Raw genomic sequence first — 22,709 nt, forward strand, 5'->3', positions numbered from 1 at the left:
TGCTTCTGGTGATGGCCTAGGAAACTTACAATCATGGCAGAAGGGGAGTCAGCGTGTCACATGGAGAGAGCAGGAGCAAGAGAGAGAGGAGGGAGTTCCGGGCTCTTTTAAACAGGCAGATCTTACATGAACTCATAGAACAAGAACTCATTCATTATGCATATTTAGAGTGAGAACTCACTCATTACACGAGCACAGCACCAAGCCATTCATGAGGGATCTGCCCCATGACGCAAACACTTCCCATTAGGCCCACCTCCAACCTTGAAGGTCACATTTCAACATGAGATTTGGAGGGAACAAGCCATCCAAACCATATCACCTTATCAACTGGGAGGTCCTCTTGGTCCCAAATGACAGAGGAGCAAACCTGCCAGCTTACACAAAGGGGAGAGGGGGGAGATGCTTGGCTCACATGACATAACACGGAAGGGGCAGGGGCAGGGACCTCAGGGATGACTTGAGACAGGTACCGAGCATCTCTGAGCCTCTCTCTGTGTCTTTCTCATTTTCACAGTCTCTCCCCACATGGCTTGGGGCAGCCTCAATTTTCCTCGTAATCCTTACCACTTGATGAGAGCTACAAAGGGCCTTTTGCCTCCTTCTGAAGTTTTCAAACACCTGAAGGAAAGCTCAAGTGGATGTATTGTGATTACCTTGGCTGGAGTTATCTGCTCACTCCTGTAGCCTGGGCAGTGGCCTTTTCTGCTACAGACAATGGGGGATGGACTGGGCAAACCAAACCAATTGCCAATACAACTCCTGTCACTTTCTTTTTTTTTTTTTTCTTTTCCTTGAGACAGAGTCTTGCTCTGTCACTCAGGTTAGAGTGCAATGGTGCAATCTCGGCTCACTGCAAGCTCCACCTCCTGGGTTCATGCCATTCTCCTGCCTCAGCCTCCCAGGTAGCTGGGACTACAGGCACCAGCCACCAAGCCACCACATCCAGCTAAATTTTTGTATTTTTAGTAGAGACAGGGTTTCACCGTGTTAGCCAGGATGGTCTCGATCTCCTGACCTCATGATCTGCCCGCCTCGGCCTCCCAAAGTGCTGGGATTACAGGCATGAGCCACCACGCCCGGCCTAAAACTCCTGTAACTTTCCAAAACAATTCTCTTCTCTCTCCTCTGAGTCCCAAGAAAAGTTTTTTGTCCCACTCTTCATTCAGTGACATCTAATCAAAAGGATTCATTGAATACTGTGCTTACCATGTGCCCAGAGGGACAAAGATGACTAGAAACAGGCCATGTCCTTGAGGAACAGGGGAACAAGGTGTGTAAAAGGATTGTTGCAATGCAATATGGGAAGTGTAGTAATAGATACATGTTACTAGGTGTGTGGGAAAATAAGATGACTTGGAGAGGGGGCATTCAAATTAGATTCTTTTTGTGGCTTTATCTAATCTTTTTTAAACAGTTTTATTGAGGTATAATTGATATGCAAAGAAGTGCACATATTTAATGTGTAAAATTTGATGACTGGGACATATGCAAACACCCATGATACCATCATCAAAATCAAGGTAATAGACATGTCCGCCACCTCCCAAAGTTTCCCTGGGTCCCTTTGTTTTTGTTTTTGGTGTTTTGGTTTGGCTTGGTTTTGGTGGTTAAAAAACCACTTAATATGGTAGTTTTGGCCAGGTGCGGTGGCTCATTCCTGTAATCCCAGCACTTTGGTAAGCCAAGGAGGGTGGATCACCTGAGGTCAGGAGTTAGAGACCAGCCTGGCCAACATGGTGAAACCCCGACTCTATTAAAAATACAAAAAATTAGCCAGGCATGGTGGTACATGCCTGTAATCCCAGCTACTTGGGAAGCTAAGGCAGGACAATCACTTGAGCCCAGGAGGTGGAGGCTGCAGTAAGGCGAGATCGTGTCACTGCACTCCAACCTAGGCAGCCGAGAGAGACTCTGCCTCAAAAACAAACAAACAAACAAAAAACACTTAACATGAGATCTACCGTCTTATATTTTGAAGTTCACAAGCTGTATTGCTAACTGTGCGCACTATGTTGTATAGCTGGTCTCTAGAACGAAGGCATCTTGCATAACTGAAACCTTATACCCACTGGACAACAACTTTCCATTTCCCCCATGCTCCAGCTCCTGGCAACTATTGAATTCTCTGTTTCTATGAGCTTGACTATTACAGAGACCTCATAGAAGTAGGATCATGCAGTATTTGTCCTTCTGTGATGGGCTTGTTTCACTTCGAATAATGTCCTTCCATGTTGTCGCAGATGGCAGGATTTCCCTCTTTTTAAGACTGAGTAATATCCCACTGTATGTATATGCCACATTTGTCAGTATCAAGTATTTATCTGTCAATATCAAGTTAGATCTTGAAGAATAAATAGGCGCTTTCTAGGTGCATGGTGCTAGCTAGATGCATGAGCTGGCAAAAGTGGTGGAGTGTGGGGGACCCATTAGAGACAAGAAAATGTGGCCAGGCAGGGTGGTTCATGCCTGTAATCCCAGCACTTTGGGAGGCCGAGGCAGGTGGATCATGAGGTCAAGAGTTCGAGACCAGCCTGACCAACATGGAGAAACCCCATCTCTACTAAAAATACAAAAATTAGCTGGCATGGTGGCACTTGCCTGTAATCCCGGCTCGGGAGGCTGAACCAGGCAGATCACCTGAGCTCAGGAGTTCGAGACCAGCTGGCCAACATGGTGAAACCCCGTCTCTACTAAAAACACAAAAATTAGTTGGGTGTGGTGGCACATACCTGTGATCCCAGCTACTCGGGAGGCTGAGGCAGGAGAATCGCTTGAACCCAGGAGGCGGAGGTTGCAGTGAGCCGAGATCACGCCACTGCACTCCTGCCTGGGTGACAAGAGCAAAATTCCATCTCAAAAAAAAAAGAGAGAAAGAAAAAAGTCATTAGCTGGAGTATAAGCTCATGTTAGCAGTGCTTTATCCTGATGGCAATGGCAGATGGACTTGGAAGTGGGGAGGGGCCCTGAAGATAAAAATCAATTAGGAAGCTATTGTAATAGCCCAATGAGAGATGGTCCATCTACTGGGGCACATCCTGCTTTTACATTTGTACTATGGTAATTACGGACTTGGACTTGTTTTACATTGCCCACAGAACACATACACAGAAGATAGTAAGTTGCTCAAAAGCAGGAAAACAAGTATCATTGTTTCACCATAGGGGACATTTATTATTTGTCTTCCCAGAATAGATCCCCTTTCCTTTGTGGAAGGACTAATGCCCTATTGCAACTTTGTGGTGTGCCAGGAACTGTCTATCACAATACTAAGTGATCACATGACCCTATCCCAGCCAATTGGAGTTCTTCTCCTGGATTTAGTGCATGCACGTGTGTGTGTGTGTGTGTGTGTGTGTGTGTGTGTGTGTGTGTGTGTGTTGCTGAAGTGGGATCACGCTCTTTCCTCTCTGGTCAGGAGACTATAAAGATGTAAACCTGAGCTACCTGTGGCCATGATTCCAGGCCCCTAAGAACTGCCAGCCTGAGCGAACAGAGGTAAGAGGGAAGGATTTGAATCCCCGGACCCAGCTGTCCAGAGGGCCTGCTTCTCTCTGGCTCTGAGTGGGTTTTTGTTTTGTTTTGCTTTGTTTTGTTTTTTACACGAGTTACATATTTTCTACTGGTCTCTTTATTTTTTTATTTTGCAATTTAGGGCACACACACAGACTAAGTATCTGTGGTATGTCCCTCTGCCTGTCTCTTAAGGTAGTTTTAATTAGGTCCTGTCACTTCTGGCAAAAGGCCCTGGCCTAATGTATGTACCCAGGATGGCATCCTCCCATCAGACCTAACACAAAGCAGCTGCTCAAAATACATCTGGAAAGAGAAGAGCACAGAAAAACCGTCTGAAGGAGATGCTCAAACGAAGCACAATTTGATAGGCCCCACCTGTTGCTGCCATGCACCGGGCAGTTTTCCTTAGGTCAGGTGGACCAGAGAACAGCCCCACACTTAGGGAGTGCCCCCTCTTCATATATCCTAGATGCCATCCTCACTTGCCATGGGAAAAGGCATTCTTATTCACAAACCCCACCATGACTAGGCCTGCCCAGGGGATCCTCCTTTCTCTCTTTCCAAGTTTCAAAAATGCAAGAGAACTGTGAAAAGATATTCAACAAGGAATACTTTTCTATCAAGGTACAGAGGAAGCACTTGAATCCATTCAAGGAACTATGACCTCCTGGCTCCCACCACCAACCCACTTCTGGCTGAGCTAGCTCCGGTGTGCACCTTAACAGAGAAGCCTCCCTCATTACTATTTTAAAGAACAAGTTGTTCCTACCCTCATCCCCTGCTGGTACTCTCTTAGCCAACCTGGCATTATTTTCTCCACCTCTGATTATCACTGAATGTAGTATTCATATCTTAATTTTGTGTCCCCCAACCCAACCGGAATGTAAGCTCCCGGGGGCCAGGGGCTCTCAATTCTCTTCACTGTTCTATTCCCAACACCTAGGACAGTGCCCGCTACATGCTGTGTTTTCGACAAATATCTGTTTAATAAATGGAGGTGCAATTATCTAAGACTGGGAACAAGTGAATAGCATTTTGTGATTGAGAGAGTAGGCTGAGGAGAGATCTGACTTCAGGTCTCCAGGAGCTTAAAATGAGCAAGAACTTGATATGCTCCATCTTCAGGTGGACTAAAAGAAGAAATGGGACCAATAGGACTCATCACACTTTTAGGTCCAAGCTAGTGGTACACTGCGTGGACAGCTACTGTTTTTGCCTACTTAACATGCACTTACTCTTCTGACAGCAACTCCTGATTTTCCTGGTGTCTACCCCGACCTACTTTTGGAGGTAAGCAGGTGACCTAATTTGGCCAATCAGCAGACCCTGCACCTTTGCTCACAGCGATTGCTTTTTGTCTGGACACATGATCCAATTCAGGCAAAAAGAATCAATCCCATGACTTTTGCCAAAGCAAAAGGGAAAACGAAACTCCTTCCAGGGCCAGGCATGGTGGCTCACACCTGTAATCCCAGCACTCTGGGAGGCCAAGGCAGGTGGATTGCTTGCGACCAGGAGCTTGAGACCAGCCTGGGCAACATGGTAAAAAAACCATCTCTACAAAAAATACAAAAATTATCTGGGCATGGTGGCATGCACCTGTGGTCCCAGCTACTTGCGGGGGCTGAGGTGGGAGGATTGCTTGAACCCAGGAGGTCGAGGCTGCAGTGAGCTGTGATCGTGCCACTGCACTCCAGCCTGGGTGACAGAGCAAGACCCTGTCTCAAAACAAACAAACAAACAAAACCTCCCTCCACAGGGACACTGCTAGCAGGAAAGATGATGAAGCTTGGAGCTGCTGGAGTCATCACCTGAATCTGAGAATAAAGCTAACTCAGAGGAGAGCACCACAGAGATGTCAAGGGACCAGCTTGAGTTATCTCCCTGGATGTGACCATGTCTGCAGGTACTGGAAATTTCAATCATGTGAGCCAATACATTCCCCTCTTCTGGGGAACCACATGGAAATGGGTTTCTGTCACAACTGAAATCATCCTGACGAATGGATTTAGGGCTCTGAAGAACAAAAAGGAAATACATCATTAGGGCTCTTAAATGCCTCAGAGGAAAGCCTAACATCAGGGAAGGTGTCCCAGAAATGCAATCTAACACCTTTTGATGAAACTCATCGCCAGTCTTTTTGGTGAGTAGGATAGGAGCTGCGGAGAAAAAGGCCGTTCTACTTTTATGAAGTATTTGCAGTTACATTTTGCAAATGATTTCAACAACTTTATCTCAGGTATTTTAACATCTCAGCATCTCACAGTTGTAAGGAACAGAATCAATCTTCTACTCAGTGCACAGGGGGAGAGAGCATGATAGAGCAAAAAGAGCAGTGAACCAACAGCCCAACAATCTGGCTTTTCATCTTTATCTGATCACTGATTAGCAGTGTGGTCTTAGAAAAATCACCTTGCTTCTATTGGTCTCATGACTACCTCGTCTTCAAGCACTCACCCAACTCTGCAATGGAAAATCTGCTAGGACAGGGGTTCTTAATTTTTGATGGGGCCTGAGCCCCAGGAAAACACACATTGTGCACATGATTTTACGTTGCATGGGGTTCACAACTCTGGAAGCCAATCTACATCTCTAACGTGTCTGCTTTACAGTAACACCAGCTTCTGCTTGAGCGCTCCTCCAGTGAGAGGGAGCTCACTACTCATAAGGAAGCCTATTGTACTATTGAACTGTACAAGAAAAATAAGTTCTTCTTCATATATATATGTATTTTTTGAGATGGAGTCTCGCTGTGTCCCCCAGGCTGGAGTGCAGTGGTGCGATCTCGGCTCACGGCAACCTCCGCCTCCCAGGTTCAAGCGATTCTCCTGCCTCAGCCTCCCGAGTAGCTGGGATTACAGGTGCGTGCCACCACGGCCCGGCTAATTTTTTGTATTTTTAGTAGAGACAGGGTTTCACCATATTGGCCAGGCTGGTCTCGAACTCCTGATCTCAGGTGATCCACCCACCTCAGCCTCCCAAAGTGCTGGGATTACAGGCGTGAGCCACCGCCCCTGGCGTTCTTCTTCATATTAAACCAATTTCTATACACTGTAATTTCTACTCATTGGTCCAAGTTCTCCAAGGCAAATCAGAAAACTTGTTTCTTGCCTGTAAATGACATCTCTTCCTCTCTCTCTGAAGACTTTCTAACTAAAAAATGTAGATGATTCGCCATGAAAATTATTTTACTGTACATTGTTACAAAGATAAGTTCTTCTTCCACCTCACCCCTAATATACCAAATGTTCAAATGTAGATGCTGAAGTCTAAATAATCATGCTGCTATTAATCTGCGTAGATCTAGGTTTTGCAAAGAGGAGAATTGCTGTATAAAAATATCTTCAAAGAAACCGCATAGTATTTTGGGGAAAGCACTGCATTCAGAGTCAGAAGACTTGGAGTAATACTGGGTCTCATATTCCAACTACCTGTGTATCCTTGGGCACGTCACTTCTCTCAGTCTGGTTCTCTTCTGCAAAATGCGACAGGAATGCAGTGAGGATCAAGTGAAATAATGTTTGTAAGCTTCTAGCGCAAGGCTGGGAACATAGCAAATTCTCAATAAATAAATGCCAGCTCCCGCGCTCAGCAAGCTCGGAGTTTCATTCGATGCGCTCGGCGCTCTTGGTCGAGCGGGATTCCCCCTGCGGAGCCCGAGTCTGCGCTCTGGGTTCGACTGAGGCTTCCTGGCCTCTCGCGCTTTTCTCTCCTTCTCCAAGATGGCGGCGATCGGCGGCGCTGAGGCGGGATCCGGGCGAGCCGAGTGAAGGTAGCGGCGAGCGGAGACCCCAGGAGACCGGGCTGGGCCCCCACCCTGAGGCGGCAGCAGCCCCGCCCCGCCGCCACCTGCCGCCCTGGGCCCGCGACACCACCTCTGGGGTGCCCCAGGCCCGTCGCGGCCTACCCCAGGGGCCGAGCCGGGGACTGGAGTAGCGGCCGCAGCCGCCCCCAGGAAGGGGCTGGAGCGGGCAGAAGGAGGAGGGCGGGCGGGAGCTGTTCAAACGGGGAAGGCGGGAAAGCTGCGGGGCCGGGAGGGGGCGTGCGGCCGCCCCGGGGGCCTGCGGACCCGGGCCGCCCCTCCCCCTGCCCGGGCCGTCTCCGCCCTCGGGGGCGCCGTAAGGCCGCCGGGGAAGCGGGAACCCGGGTCCAGGTCGAGCTGTGCGGCTCGGAACCCGCGATGTGGGGGTCCCTCGGGCTGTCAGGGGGAGAGCGCTCGTGGCCGCGGCCACGGGAGGGCTGGGGCCGCGGCTGGCAGGAGAAGGTACGAGGAGCTTTCTTCTTTTCCTCTTCACAGAGCTTTGTTGAACTAGCTGTTGCCGCAAAACTGCCGGGAGAATCCCACTCGTTTGCCGTGGAGACCACAAAAATGGTGGTCCTGGGGGCTGTTTGTGTAAATCACCGGGTATTGTGTGTATTCTTTGCGTGCAACCCGGCTTGGCCATGCCTTCGTGGTGGGAGCCTTCTCCATGCAGGCCCATTTTCCCTCCACTAACTACTACTTGTAGATTCACTTCATAGCGTGCAAAAGCGGAGAAACATCTCTGTCCCCTCTTGCTGAGGGCTACGCTGGTGGCTGATTATATTTCCTCCTAATAGAACAAATTAAAAAACTGAATCCCAAATAAAGCCTGTTGATTGGACAAGGCTTGTCAAAATTTCTATTGCTGGTCTTAGGGAATGTGTGTTGTCAGCCAATCTGTGCGGTGGTCGTGGTTCCGCTTAATTGCACTGCAATGAGAGGATTCAATCCCCATCCCAGACTGTCGGGATCTCTGCAGCTTCCAGAGCTGGCAGGGGCTGGGAGTGCTGCCTAGGTAGGTCCCTGGAGAAGGGAGTGGCAAGAGGATTCGGAGTCACTGTGTTCGGAGATTGGAGGAAACCTGGACGAAGATGAGAAGGCATCACTTGCCTGTGTCCTAGAAGTAACAAGAAAATTTCCAAAATTGGCAACCGGCGGATGTGCCTCTTCCTTTACCTGCACTGACTGGCATTTTGAGTTATTGAAAGGAGTGTTGGAAGAAGAGAACGCAGAATCTTGGACCTGGCTGTCATCCTGGAACAGACCTGGATTTCAGAATTTCTCTTACTGCCCGTTTGCGGGACTCACTTTGTTGCCTTTTTTTCAATGCTCATTTACATTATGGGGTGAAGAAGCTTGCTGATTGCGGGAGCTAAAGTTACCTCAAAAAAACAAACATCTGAAACCTTTTTTTTAGTATAATTTGAAGTTGCGAAATACTATATGTGAGGATATTTTTCCTCCTAATTACTTTGGTCATCCCAAAGGCCTATGCCTGAACATAACTTGTATACTTGTCTGCAAGGGAAAAAGCAACTCTGCCGCCTCCTTTTCATATCCTAAAGAAAAGTCCCCGAAGAGCTATTTAACAATTTGTGCATTTCATAAGTATACATTTTTATGGTACCAGTTTTTTACTTGTATCAACAGTATGGAATAATGAACTTATGTTGTCATATCTTGGCACACTGAGACAAACAAAATTATTCCTGCCTCGTGGAGTTGACAACATTGAATTTTATAAACTCCCAAATTATTGACTTGAGAATGGGTTAGCACCTGTTTCACATTTGCCAACATTTCATGTAATTGTGACCTCCCTTTTCTAATGTGAAAATCAAACCTAATATTTTTCATTTTCTTTAATCCTCACAATCTACTCTCTACCCCTGAACTCTGAATTTTCACAGATCGTATTCAAGACCTGGAAGGAATACCAGGGGTTCGTCTGATCTTATATAAATGTTGCCTGAACTCTGCCTTTCTTTCACACTGTTGCTTGAGATTTATCTGGTATCTTTCTTCTATGAGTCAGCAACCAAAACTAAACCCTGAGCTGCAATAATATCCTGATTTTAAAGAATGTAGAAATTCAAGGCCCATGATCTGCCCAAGCTGTGAGTGATAACAGTCCGTTGTGTTTAATTTTAGTTTTCCAACCTCTTGGCTGCCCCAGTTCTTTAGTGAATTGGACTTGTCTTCAGGCCTCATTCCTTTTTTTTCTTCAGGTTATTTAATCCAGTAAATTATAAAATGCTCTTCAGTGTTTTTAAGAAAATGTAAACAGTGGCAGACCTAATCTAATATGTAATGCTAACACATTTTCTGTGTTGGCCTGTGCCTCTGAGAAGCAGTTCCTAATTTTCTATTCCCTTTCACACAACTTTTTAATCCACAAGTTTTTTTAAAGCAGCCAGTAATGAGACCACGATACAGTCATCTTTCTTTCTGTTTTCAGAGGTACTTATTTCTGTTCTGTTAAGTTGCCTAACTCTGTTTTATGTTGATTTTGATGTTACCAAAGGGAAGGCCTGTTTGTAAGTCTCAGGACCAGCCTTTGCTTACATTTACAAGTGCATTTTGTTGTTGACAAAACATTGATGACTGTATTTATGACATTGAATATTTAAGTTTTTTGCCATTATTTCTCAAATATTCTTTGCCAGAATTCATGCATGAAAATTCATGCACGGAAAGTGTTTAATTTGAGGTCTCCAGTGGTTCTTGGCGTTATCAGCCTATGAAAACCAATATAATCTGTATATTTTTCTTATACACTCAGTATTTTAGTGCCATTGAGAGGATATGCTGTTTTCAAATAAATGGATATAATTCCCTATATTTCCCTTCTCCTACCTGCACCCCTTTTGGAGTCAGCACCACTTGGGTGGAAAGGGGAGGACAGTAGTTTCCACTGAGAAACTTTCATCCTTAAATGCTGGAACATGAAAAACTGGCTGCATTATGTATCTTGCCTCCTCACATTTTTATCTGAGGCCTGACCTTATGTCCCCTTCGTTTCCTGTGAAAAGGCCCTTCGAACAGGCAGTTCTCCAGTTTATCTTTAAAACAATCCAGTTAATGTAGTTGCATTACTCTAGCTTCTCTTTCTTTGACCAAATCCATTCTTTATTTCACTTCTCAGAGAAGTGAAGAAATGCTTTTTTATGTTTCTTTTCTTATAAATCATTCTTCGTAATGCTTCATTTTCCTATTTAGGCCTACCTGTACATTGTATTTTATCTGATTTGTGCAAATAAGTCTTTTTAATGTAACTTATGAAAGCTCCCCTTGTTAATCAAATTCATCTTTTCTTTCACAAAAGTTCCATGCTTCAGTATTGTCCACAGCTACCTGGAGGAATTAGTAATGTGTCATTTCAGTGTCCTTCAGTATTTCTAAATCCCCTTATAATAATGAAGGTAAAATTAAATTTAAATAAATGATCAATTAGATTAACTTTGTAAGCATCTGACTTAATTGGATGAGAACATTGCCAAAATATTTGATATGTAATTTTAAATTTCCTGAAGGACTTGTGACATTACTTGTTCTTAAGACTTTTAAAGAACTTTACCTTGGCTGGGTGCGATGGCTCACACCTGTAAGCCCAGAACTTTGGGAGGCTGAGGCGGGTGGATCATGAGGTCAAGAGTTCAAGACCAGCCTGGCCAAGATCGTGAAACCCCCATCTCTACTAAAAATACATAAATTAGCCGGGCGTGGTGGCAGGTGCTTGTAATCCCAGCTACTGGAAAGGCTGAGGCAGGACAATCACTTGAACCTGGGAGGCAGAAGTTGCAGTGTGCCGAAACTGCCACTGCACTCCAGCCTGGGCGACAGAGCAAGAGTCTGTCTCGAAAAAAAAAAAAAACTTACAGTGCATTTTATAGTATTATCTTCAAAATGGACATATAAACTCAAATGCCAAAAAAGATTGTAAAAATTCAATAAAACTCAATACAATATCTAGAACATTTAAATTATAGCAATTCTTATTAGTGAAGATCTTATTAATCATAAAAGTTTTATGACCAGTGGACAAATGATAAATATCTCCCTATTTTCACCTAGCCTTTAAGAAAGTCTTGGTGCGGCCGGGCGCGGTGGCTCAAGCCTGTAATCCCAGCACTTTGGGAGGTCGAGACGGGCGGATCACGAGGTCAGGAGATCGAGACCATCCTGGCTAACATGGTGAAACCCCGTCTCTACTAAAAAATACAAAAAAAAAACTAGCCGGGCGAGATGGCGGGCGCCTGTAGTCCCAGCTACTCGGGAGGCTGAGGCAGGAGAACGGCGTAAACCCGGCAGGCGGAGCTTGCAGTGAGCTGAGATCCGGCCACTGCACTCCAGCCCGGGCGACAGAGCGAGACTCCGTCTCAAAAAAAAAAAAGAAAGCCTTGGTGGTGGTGACAGCTGTCCCATGGTCAACTGATGTAAGGAGTGTACCTGCTTTTACAATTACATAAATTTGAACAAATTCATGTAACCCTCCCAAAAATGCAAAAGAGATTATGCTCTGAAGATATTTAATGTTCCTATACAGTTAATCGTTTCTGTTTAAATTACAATGCAATAGATGTTACTAGTTCACCAATCCAGTTGGTAGGATTTTATGGTCTTCAAATGTTTGGTGTGATCTGTCTTCTCTGCATCTTGCTTTACCTGTGTATTTTATAACCATGATTGAACCTGTCCCTCTAACTTAATGTCGGTTTCTACCCTGTCTCAGTGTTGTCAGTCCTGTTGGCATTTCAGAAATTCTCATTAACTTTGAAAATATTTTTTGTATTGGAGGTATTTTATATACTTCCCCAAATGACAACTTTAATTCGTGACTGAAATCTAATTAAGCCTAGTGTACTTCCTGCAGTATCAACCCCACTATATTTACAAAGAGAATGAGGAGGTGACAAGACACTCCTTTATTTCTTGCTGCCCTTCCAGTCGGCCCTTGGATCACTACACATTTCCATCTGGAAGGTTGCGTCTCCTCTGATTTCGCATTACAGGAGGGTTTTCCTTCTTTGTTTCTCAGACCTGGTCCTGTAGACGGGAAGGAGCCTGGACACAGTGACACATTCTCAAAGGCCCTGCAGGACCACCATGGCTTATGATGACTCCGTGAAGAAAGAAGGTATGACCCCATAATCTGAGAAGCATTCCAAAGGGGGTATCCTCTTCAATCCTTGCAGCCCATGGATATAGAGACCAGGACTGGGCACCACAGCCTGGACTCCCAAGTGATGGTCCAGAGCACTGTTATGACACTCAGCCTCCACGCCATCCCCAGACTGGGCCCATGGAAACGAAAACCAGGACAGGGGTTCCAACACGAGAGTCTGAAATATGAGTCTCTTAGTTTATTGGGGTGATCCCCTGCAGCACTCTTGGTCCTTGCCAGCTCCAGTGTGCAGGAGTCTGGGGATAGGAATCACATCCTGGACTCCCACAGAGAGCAGCACAGCACATGAATCATGAATCCTTATTCTTTTCAGCCTTTCGTCTGCAAGTCTGTGTCCACCTACCAAATCACAACTAAGAAATCATATCTGAGGTTGCACATGGGGCCTTTGCATAGCGTGGAAACATTGTTTCTTCAGGTTTGATTCTTGTATTTGCAGCCAGGTCATCAAGAAATACTCTGTTCCCCTGGGTCTAGCCCTGTATTGCAGTGGACTTGATTGAAACATTATTTTAATTTGGAAATAGAGGAACTGTTGCATTACCTGCATGGTGATTTGGTCATTACTTACTTGACTTTCTCATTTCCTTTCCCAAATAAACCTGTGCTTCTCAGATTGTTTTGATGGTGATCATACCTTTGAGGACATAGGACTTGCAGCTGGCCGAAGCCAACGAGAGAAAAAACGTTCTTACAAAGATTTTTTAAGGGAAGAGGAAGAAATTGCTGCTCAGGTCAGGAATTCTTCCAAGAAGAAGTTGAAGGTAAGTCCTGAAAATTTAAATTAGGAAAGTCTTAAACTACTCTTTTTTTTTTTTTTTTTGTCTGATACAGAGTTTTTTTTGCTCTTGTGGCCCAGGCTGGAGTGCAGTGGCATGATCTCTGCTCACTGCAACCTCCACCTTCCGGGTTCAAGCTATTCTCTTGCCTCAGCCTCCCGAGTCACTGGAATTATAGGTTCCTGCCACCATGCCCGGCCAATTTTTGTATTTTATTAGAGACAGGTTTTCACCATGTTGGCCAGGCAGGTCTCAAACTCCTGACCTCAAATGATCCACCTGCCTCGGCCTCCCAAAGTGCTAGGATTACAGGCCTGAGCCACTGCACCAGGAAAGTCTTAAACTACTTCTTACCATATTTCCTAATATTTGAAGAAGGAAGTGTTTTTTAATAACTTTAGAAAAGAAAAATAAAGGCCGGGCGCGGTGGCTCAAGCCTGTAATCCCAGCACTTTGGGAGGCCGAGACGGGCAGATCACAAGGTCAGGAGATCGAGACCATCCTGGCTAATACGGTGAAACCCCGTCTCTACTAAAAAATACAAAAAACGAGCCGGGCGACGAGGCGGGCGCCTGTAGTCCCAGCTACTCGGGAGGCTGAGACAGGAGAATGGCGTGAACCCGGGAGGCGGAGCTTGCAGTGAGCTGAGAGCCGGCCACTGCACTCCAGCCTGGGCGGCAGAGCAAGACTCCGTCTCAAAAAAAAAAAAAAAAAAAGAAGAAAAATAAAATGTGCGCATCTGTTTTTATTATTTCTTGTGCTTTGTTTCCCAAAGTCAGAAATCATCAAAGACAAGAGTGGTTCCAAACTGCATTTGCCTCATCATCTTATTATTGGTCAATTCTTCTTCTTTAATTATAGGATAGTGAACTTTACTTCTTGGGGACGGACACACACAAGAAGAAGAGGAAGCACTCCTCTGATGATTACTACTATGGAGGTGAGGATGGGAATGGGCAACAGGTGGGATAAACACATCGCTGGTTCTTGGAGTCGGGGTAGGGGAAAGGGATCCAGATGTTGCTGACTCAGTGGCCTATTTAACAGGACAGTGGTTCTTGTTCTGAGTGCCGATAAACCAGTGTGAAGGAGGAGAGAGGTGGAGGGCTGGTATTTTGGAGGATTCAGCATAGAAGAACAGTCTGCATTTGTGATACACCAGGTACCAGGTTCCTTCTCCCCCCAATCATCCACTTATCTTGTGCCCATTGTTATCTAGCATCCCTTTTGCCATATGTAGTCCTCTGGCCTGCACCTGTGGGTCACTTCTCAACCAGTGTATATCCACTCACAGAACCAGTTTTCTTAGCTGTGTTATGCACATAGCTGATGAGACTCAACTTTTCCCAGTATGGGTTTGTCCTGAACACAGAAACAAATGATATTCTGTCTGCACTCTGAATTGTTAACTTCCCATAATCCCACAGCTATAGTCAGTTCTTCTGAATTGTTAACTTCCCATAATCCCACAGCTATAGTCAGTTCTTCTGAATTGTTAACTTCCCATAATCCCACAGCTATAGTCAGTTCTTCTGGGTATGTGCTCTTTGATTGCTTCTGAAGACTCAGTGAAGAGAAACAACTTTAGTGGCAATAACTGTGTCCAGGGTCAGAGGCAGAATCTACCAAGCCAAGAAGCACAAGGGCATCATTTCTTAATGTTAGGAATCAGTTAAAGGGTCTCCCTTCAGATCATTCCTGTTAGCCTCTTTGTCATGTTAGCTAGGTGCTTTTGATGAGAGAGGAAGCTTGTTAGAAGTTGCTTCCCATCATATTGACAGTACTTCTCCTGATTATTTCTAGACATTTCGTCTTTGGAATCGTCACAGAAGAAAAAGAAAAAGTCCAGCCCACAGTCTACCGATACAGCTATGGACCTGTTGAAAGCTATCACTTCCCCACTGGCAGCAAGCTCCAAGCCCTCCAAAAAGACTGGGGAGAAATCCTCTGGCTCTTCAAGCCATTCGGAGAGTAAAAAGGAGCACCACAGGAAGAAAGTCAGTGGAAGCAGTGGGGAACTACCCCTGGAGGATGGTGCCTCCCACAAATCCAAAAAAATGAAGCCTCTGTATGTGAACACAGAGACATTGACCCTTCGGGAGCCTGATGGTTTAAAAATGAAACTTATTCTCTCACCAAAGGAGAAGGGAAGCAGCTCTGTTGATGAGGAGTCTTTTCAGTATCCCTCTCAACAAGCAACTGTGAAAAAATCCTCAAAGAAATCAGCTCGGGATGAGCAGGGTGCTTTACTCCTAGGACATGAGTTACAGAGCTTTCTGAAAACAGCCCGGAAAAAGCACAAGTCATCCTCAGACCCACATTCATCTCCTGGCCCTGAAGGCTGTGGGTCTGATGCCTCCCAGTTCCCAGAGTCCCACAGTGGTAACCTTGATCTTTCAGGGCTTGAACCTATTCTGGTAGAATCAGACTCATCCTCTGGTGGGGAACTAGAGGCTGGGGAGTTAGTGATAGATGATTCTTACCGGGAAATCAAGAAGAAAAAGAAGTCAAAGAAGAGCAAAAAGAAGAAAGACAAGGAGAAGCATAAAGAGAAGCGACACTCCAAATCCAAGAGAAGTTCAGGACTTTCTGCTCTGCCAGTGGGAGAGGTCACAGTGACATCTGGCCCTCCTCCCAGCATCCCATACGCTGGAGCAGCAGCACCTCCCCCGCCACTTCCTGGCCTCCACACAGATGGGCATAGTGAGAAAAAAAAGAAAAAAGAAGAGAAGGACAGAGAGAGAGAGAGAGGAGAAAAGGTAAAGCATCTTTTAAGTGTGGTGGGGATAAGAGATGAAGCAGGTTCTTCCTGGATAGTCAATGGACTTTTAAGTTAAGCAGTTGAGGTAAACCATTGGGAATTAAGCACATTTGGGGGATATGTTGGAATGATATAAAGTATAAAATATTACCAGTGCCCCAGTCTGTCTGATACAAAAATAGGAGCAATCTTTTTTTTCTTTTATTTATCTGGTTTTTTTTGAGATGGAATCTCACTCTGTTGCCCAGGCTGGAGTGCAGTGGTGCAATCTGGGCTCACTGCAACCTCCTCCTCCCAGGTTCATGCCTCACCCTCCCAAGTAGCTGAAATTACAGGCTCCCACCACCACACCCGACTAATTTTTTTTTTTTTTTCGTATTTTTAGTAGAGACGAGGTTTCACCATGTCGGCCAGGCTGGTCTCAAACTCCTGACCTCAAGTGATCCCCCCACCTCTGCCTCCCAAAGTGCTAGGATTATAGGCATGAGCCACCATGCCCGGCCTAGGGTTTCTTAATAGAGTTTTTCTCCCATTGTGCCAGGAATCGGTTTAGTTACACTGTGGCTTATTCCAACTAGTTCTTAGAATTCATAGAAGGAACTAAACCCAGTTTCTTTCACTTAGCATCACTGTCTGCTTAGGGCAGTTGGGAGATGTCAAAAGGTGTTCTTTGAGTTCATTTTGAAAAATAGACTATCAAAATTGGTAGAACACTGAGCAATCAAGTTAACAGAATAGCTAATGACTTTCCACCAGCTGGTGTTGGCTACTTTCTGGTATTCTTTTCAGTGTCGAATGTATGTTATTTTACTGAGTGCTTACTGTATGCCAAGCTCAATGGTGTAGATAGTACCAGGAAGTAAAAAAACAAGCAGGACATAGTTGTTGACTTTAGGGAGCTCACTGCTGATTAGAGAGAGAGGAATGATAAATCAGTCACCTTGGTTTGATTTCTTTCCTCACAATTCAACAATTTCTAGCAGTGAACTTTAGGGTCTCATAACTATGTCATTAAAGGTTTCTTTTTTTATTTGTAGTTCTGCAAAATGCAATGTGAAAATCTGGAAGAAAAGCTACTAAGAACGAGAAAATCAAATATGTTAAGAATCTGGGGCTGGGTGTGGTGGCTCACACCTGTAATCCCAGCACTTTGGGAGGCTGAGGCAGGTGGATCACTTGAGCCCAAGAGTTTGGGACTAGCCTGGGCAACATAGCGAAACCCAGTCTCTACAAAAAAAACACAAAAATTAGCCTGGTGTGGGGGTGCACATGTATAGTCCCAGCTACTCAGGAGATTGAGGTGAGAGGATTGTTTAAGCCCAGAGGTGGAGGCTACAGTGAGCTATAATGTTGCCACTGCAACTCCAGCCTGGACAGCTGAGTGAGACTCCCTGTCTCAAAAAAAAAGAATCTGGGAATGGGAATTCTCTGCTGTAAAGGGTGCCTTTTAAGAAAGTCTGTTTATATCTATCTGTTTATGTCTCTCTATAGATCTATATCTGTTTATATCTATTGGTATGTATATACATATATATATACACATATCTGTTTATATCTGTCTCAGAAAAAACAGGACTCTACCTCAGAGCCAGGAATCTGTGTGAACATAAAGACCTGGATATTCCAATACTAAGTCAGGTTTTATTCAGTTGTTTATTTGAAAATTGCTTTATGAAATAAACACTATGTGTTCTTTATAAGATTCTGTTTATCCTAAGAATTTCCAGTCTAGTGACGTGATAATGCCATGAACTCATCATCCAATGCTGAATGTCCAAGCACAGGGTAGTCAGGGAAAGCTTGAAGAAGGGAAAGTTTTCAGTGGATGTGGACACATGGAGGCAGAGAGATGTTCAGGAAGCAGCAGAGTAAAATAACTCTACCTGTGCAATTCCAGCTGCCTGGTAAATATTTCTACTCGAATGCCTTGGGTACCTCAAACCCTTATGTCACTAATGGACATAACCTACCTACATCTTCCGTATTGCCAGTATCCCACCAGTCAACCCAAACTCAAAACTGAATGCTTATCGCTTTTCTCAACATTTTATTATGAAATTTTTCAAACAAAAAGGATTGAAAGAATTGTATAATGAAAACTGCATATTCTCCACCAGGAGTTTACAGTTAATATTTTCTTTTTGCTTTATCATATATCTGCCCATCTTTTAATCCACCAGTCCATGTTATCTTTCTTAATGTATTTCAAAGTAAATTGCAGGTAACATACACTTCACCCCTAAACACTTCAGCCTACATATCATTAACTTGAGTTTAATATTTGTTTTCAGGAATTTGTAAATATGAAATGTACATATAGGGAGGCTGAGGCAGGAGAATAGCTTGAACCCGGGAGGCAGGTGCTGCAGTGAGCCAAGATCATGCCACTGCACTCCAGCCTGGGCGACAGCGCGAGACTCGGTCTCAAAAACATAAAGATAAAATTTACATATGGTGAAATGCATAGATATTGAGTATATGATGAGTTTTGATAGATGCACTCACCTGTGTGGTGAAGCCTCTGTCAAGATACAGACATAACCATCATCCCAGAGAACTCTCTCATACCCCTCTCCAATCCATCCCCAATCCCCGAGCCAACAACTGTTCGGATTCTTTTCCAGTCTCATGGTTCACTTTTACATTTCCCCCTTCCCTGCTCCCTTCCAACTATTTCTGCACAAATATTAAGCTTGATGGTCTTCCTCCTTAATATCTTTCAAGCCTTTACCTCCTCCATTACCACTGCCACTGTCTTAGGCCTCATTCCTTTCTAAACTTACTGTAATAAGTGGCCTTGTTTTGTTTTTTTATTCTTCTACCGTGCAGTTAATCTCACACATTGATGCCAGAGTAATCTTAATCTTAAGTAGCACCTTGATGATGGCACTCCTGTGTTCTGCATCTTCAGTGGATTCTTACTGCTTTTATGGTAGACTCTAAGCTCCAAGAGGACCAGGACCACGTCTGTCTTGCTATCCCTAGTGTTTAACCTGCCATCTGGCCTATTGTAGACAGTCGGTAAATACTTGTCAAAGGAGTAAATATCAGGTAAGTTCAAACCTTGGCCAAGCATTCATTAAGTGTCTGGATTTAGCCTAATCCTCCCTTTTCAGCTTTACCTCTTATTAGTCTATTGTGCATACACTGTGTGGAAATCAGACTTGTTTCCCATACATTCTTATCTCTATTCCTTTGCTCATTTTTTACAGTGACCTTCCTCTTCTTACATATTGAAGCTCTGCCCTCTTTGCAAGACCTAATCAAATGCCACCTCTTCTAAGACATCCTGAACACCCCCCATTAGAGTTAACATCTAAACTCTCATATTACCTTGCTGTCTTATTGCACTTATTTTCTTCCTTGTATTGATTGGCATTATCTTTGTACATATTCTGTTTCCTTTACTAAAGACTATAAGGGAAGACTGGTTCTTAGAATTCATACAAGGAGCTGGTGCAGTGGCTCACACCTGTAATCCCAGCAGTTTGGGAAGCGGAGGCAGGTAGATCATTTGAGGTCAGGAGTTTGAGACCAGCCTGGCCAACATGGTGAAACCCCATTTCTACTAAAAATACAAAAATTAGCTGGGTGTGGTGGCATGCGCCTGTAATTTCAGCTGCTGTGGAGGCAGAGGCAGGAGAATTGCTTGAACTTGGGAGGCGGAGGCTGCAGTGAGCCAAGATTGTGCCACTATACTCCAGCCTGGGCGACAGAGTGAGACTCCGTCTCAAACAAAATAGAATTCATAGAAGGGGCTACACCCAATTTCTTTAACTTTGCAGTGCTGTCTGCTTGGGGCAGAACATAAGCTCCTTTACCACCTTATAGTATCTTCAACTCCTCAATGTCCTTAGTAAGCACTTTGTAAGTATATGTCAAATGAGTGAATGTGTGGATGAAAACATAGTACTGAAAAGGTAGGTCGGGAGCAAATTGTAGAGAATCTTAAATGCCAAAATAAAGGACTTGGCAGCGGGCAGTATGGGGTTTATAAGCAAGGTTTAGTTATGATCTAAATGATAAGAATAAAATGATAAGAGTTGTACAAGGTGGATTAGACTAGGGAGAGACTTTAACCAAGAGAGTTATTATAGTCCAGAAGGTTAGTAATAAAAACCTAAGAGACAGGAGGATTGCTTGAGTCCGAGAGTTCAATACTGGCCTGGGCAATCTAGCAAGATCCAGGTGTGGTGACGTATGACTGGAGTCCCAGCTACTCCTGAGGTGGAAGTGGGAGGATCACTTGAACCCAGAAGTTCCAAGCTTCTGTGAGTTTTGATTGTGCCACTGCACTCTAATCTGGTTGACAGAGCAAGACCCTGTCTCTTTAAAAAAGAATTTAAAAAAAAAAAGCTTGAGAGAAATAAAATTGAGATCGATTCAGGAGAGGCTCTGAAGGAAAAATTGACAAGATCTACCTAGAGCAGGGGTCCCCAATCCCCAGACCACAGACCAGTAGCCGTACATAACCTGTTAGGAACCAGGCCACCTAGCAGGAGGTGAGCAGCGGACAAGCCATAGAGGCTTCATCTGTATTTAGAGCCACTCCCATCGCTCATATTACTGCCTGAACTCCACCTCCTGTCAGATCAGCAGGAGCATTCAATTCTCATAGGAGCACAAACCCTGTCACGCTCTACCCTGTCACAAACCCCAAAAGGCTCCTTATGAGAATCTAATGCCTGATGATCTGTCACTGTCTCCCATCACCCCCAGATGGGACCATCTATTTGGAGGAAAACAAGCTTAGGGCTCCCACTGATTCTATATGATGGTAAGTTGTATAATTATTTCATTATATGTTACAATGTTATAATAATAGAAATAAAGTGCATAATGTAGTGCACTTGAATCATCCTAAACTCCACCCCTGCCCCTGCCCCAGGTCCATGGAAAAATTGTTTTCCATGAAACTGGTCCCTGGTGCCAAAAAGGCTGGGGACTGCTGACCTAGTGGGCTTGTATCTGGGAAGCCAGAAATATAAATGAGTCTAAGAAATATCTCTTCAGCTTTGAACCTAGATACGTTGGAAAAATAATAAGCTCTTCAAAGTTAAGGACTTACTTATCTATAATTTGCCCATGTGGCTAGCAGTTGCTAGTGAAAAATGAATTTTAATTTATAGCAAAAACCTTATTAAGAGTTAATATTTGATTGTGGCTGTCCAAAAAATCTGGAGTAGTCATAATCTGAATTTAATCATTTATTTGTCCAACAAATATTTATAGTGTATATACTGCAGTTTTTAAACCTCATTTGTGCATAAAAATTCCTGTAAAGTTGTTTAAAAATATATTTTCCTGGGTTGTGTTTCAGTGTAGAAAAGAACTGTATAAAAGTCAGGGACAAGCAGGCGCAATGGCATGCACCTGTAATCCCAGCTACTTGGAAGGCTGAGGTGGGAGGATCACCTGAGTCCACGAGTTTGAGACCAACCTAGGTGATACAGCAAGACTCTAGCTCTTAATTTTTTTTTTTTTTTAATTAACCAGGCATGGTGGCAAACACCTGAGTTTCAGCTACTTAGGAGAGGGAGGCAGGGGGATTACTTGAACCCAGGAGTTCACAGCTAGCTGGGCAATACGACAAGACTCTGTCTCAAAAAAATAAATAAAAAGTCAGGGACGAAGTTCACCCAGAGATAGAAAAGAATGATTTAGGAGCAGTGTTTCTTCAACCTACAGTGAACAGAGACTGGAGAAACAACTGGTAGAAATGCCACAGGCCTCTGCGGGCCCCTTCTACCTTCGATTCTAGGATCAGGACTCTAATAAAAATAGAGAAGGTGAGAAGAATAGCTGGTTTTGGGAGAGGATAAGTTAGATTTAGATCAGGAGATTCAGCATAGCTAAGTGGTTGAGAGCATAGGCGTGGAGCCCACCTGAGTCCAATTCCTGGCTCTATTTGACCACTTAGAAACAGTGTGATGTTGGATAAGTTACAGAACAATTCTAAGTTGAGGATAAAACAGACTTACCTCCTAGGGTTGTGAGGATTAAATGAGGCAATACATGCAAAAATGTTTAGGACCTCGGTGTACCAAGGTGCTCTGGGATGCGACATCAGACTCACCAGGATAATGCTTGATATTTTAAATACATTTTGAGACAAACAGCAATACTTGACATCTCTCAGATACCTTATGAACTACTAGTTCAAAGTAATTCCCCCCAGTTTCAACGATGTATGTTACATTCTTTTCAGTAGTGCCGTATCTTTTCAAAGCCAAATGTGTGCGCTCTAGAGCTAAAAAGCAACTACCACATTGAAAACCCATATAAGCACTGTGAACCAATAACATTGGAGAACTTTGTCTTTGCACAATGCTCAGCACATTAGTGAGCATTCAGTAAATACTCTAATCATCTCAGTGGCAATGGAAGTTCAAGACCTAGAATTTGGCTGGAACTTGGGTGAGAAATTGGGTTGTTCATGTGTGATCAATGGAATAGGTAAATGGATAAGAGGAAACTGAGCTCAGAGCAGAATGTTATAGAACAGCTATGTTGGAGGAGAAACACCGAAGGCAGGAGAAAGACAGTTTCAAGAGTAGACTGATCTCATGCTAGAGAGGCCAAGGAGTTCCAGTGCAGCAGGTAGGAATGGAACTGGATTGGGGTTGAGGAAAGAGTGAGCAGTGGAAGTGAACGTAGCAGCGGCGG

General features: G+C 44.3%; 1 protein-coding gene across 7 annotated transcripts in view; it reads left to right on the forward strand.

Annotated features, from left to right (window-relative positions):
* Window positions 1-7,182: 7,182 nt before the first annotated feature.
* The window catches only part of HMGXB4 (HMG-box containing 4), a 41,725-nt gene continuing 26,198 nt past the window's right edge, over window positions 7,183-22,709 (forward strand). The window contains exons 1-6 of one of the 7 annotated variants that reach the window (XM_033232750.1): window positions 7,213-7,288; window positions 12,357-12,455; window positions 13,119-13,267; window positions 14,144-14,222; window positions 14,330-14,444; window positions 15,086-16,041. In XM_033232750.1, coding sequence (XP_033088641.1) covers window positions 15,154-16,041 — 888 coding nt within the window. In that variant the 5' untranslated portion in view covers window positions 7,213-7,288; window positions 12,357-12,455; window positions 13,119-13,267; ... (1 more) ...; window positions 14,330-14,444; window positions 15,086-15,153. Of the gene's footprint in view, window positions 7,289-7,648; window positions 7,781-7,813; window positions 9,090-12,356; window positions 12,456-13,118; window positions 13,268-14,143; window positions 14,223-14,329; window positions 14,445-15,085; window positions 16,042-22,709 lie in introns of those variants that run through there. The other 6 variants (XM_033232753.1, XM_033232751.1, XM_033232748.1 and 3 more) reach the window with 6 other exon arrangements.

This window comes from Trachypithecus francoisi, unplaced genomic scaffold (genome assembly GCF_009764315.1).
Source record: "Trachypithecus francoisi isolate TF-2019V2 unplaced genomic scaffold, Tfra_2.0 Lachesis_group14, whole genome shotgun sequence".
NCBI classification, from domain to species: Eukaryota; Metazoa; Chordata; class Mammalia; order Primates; family Cercopithecidae; genus Trachypithecus; species Trachypithecus francoisi.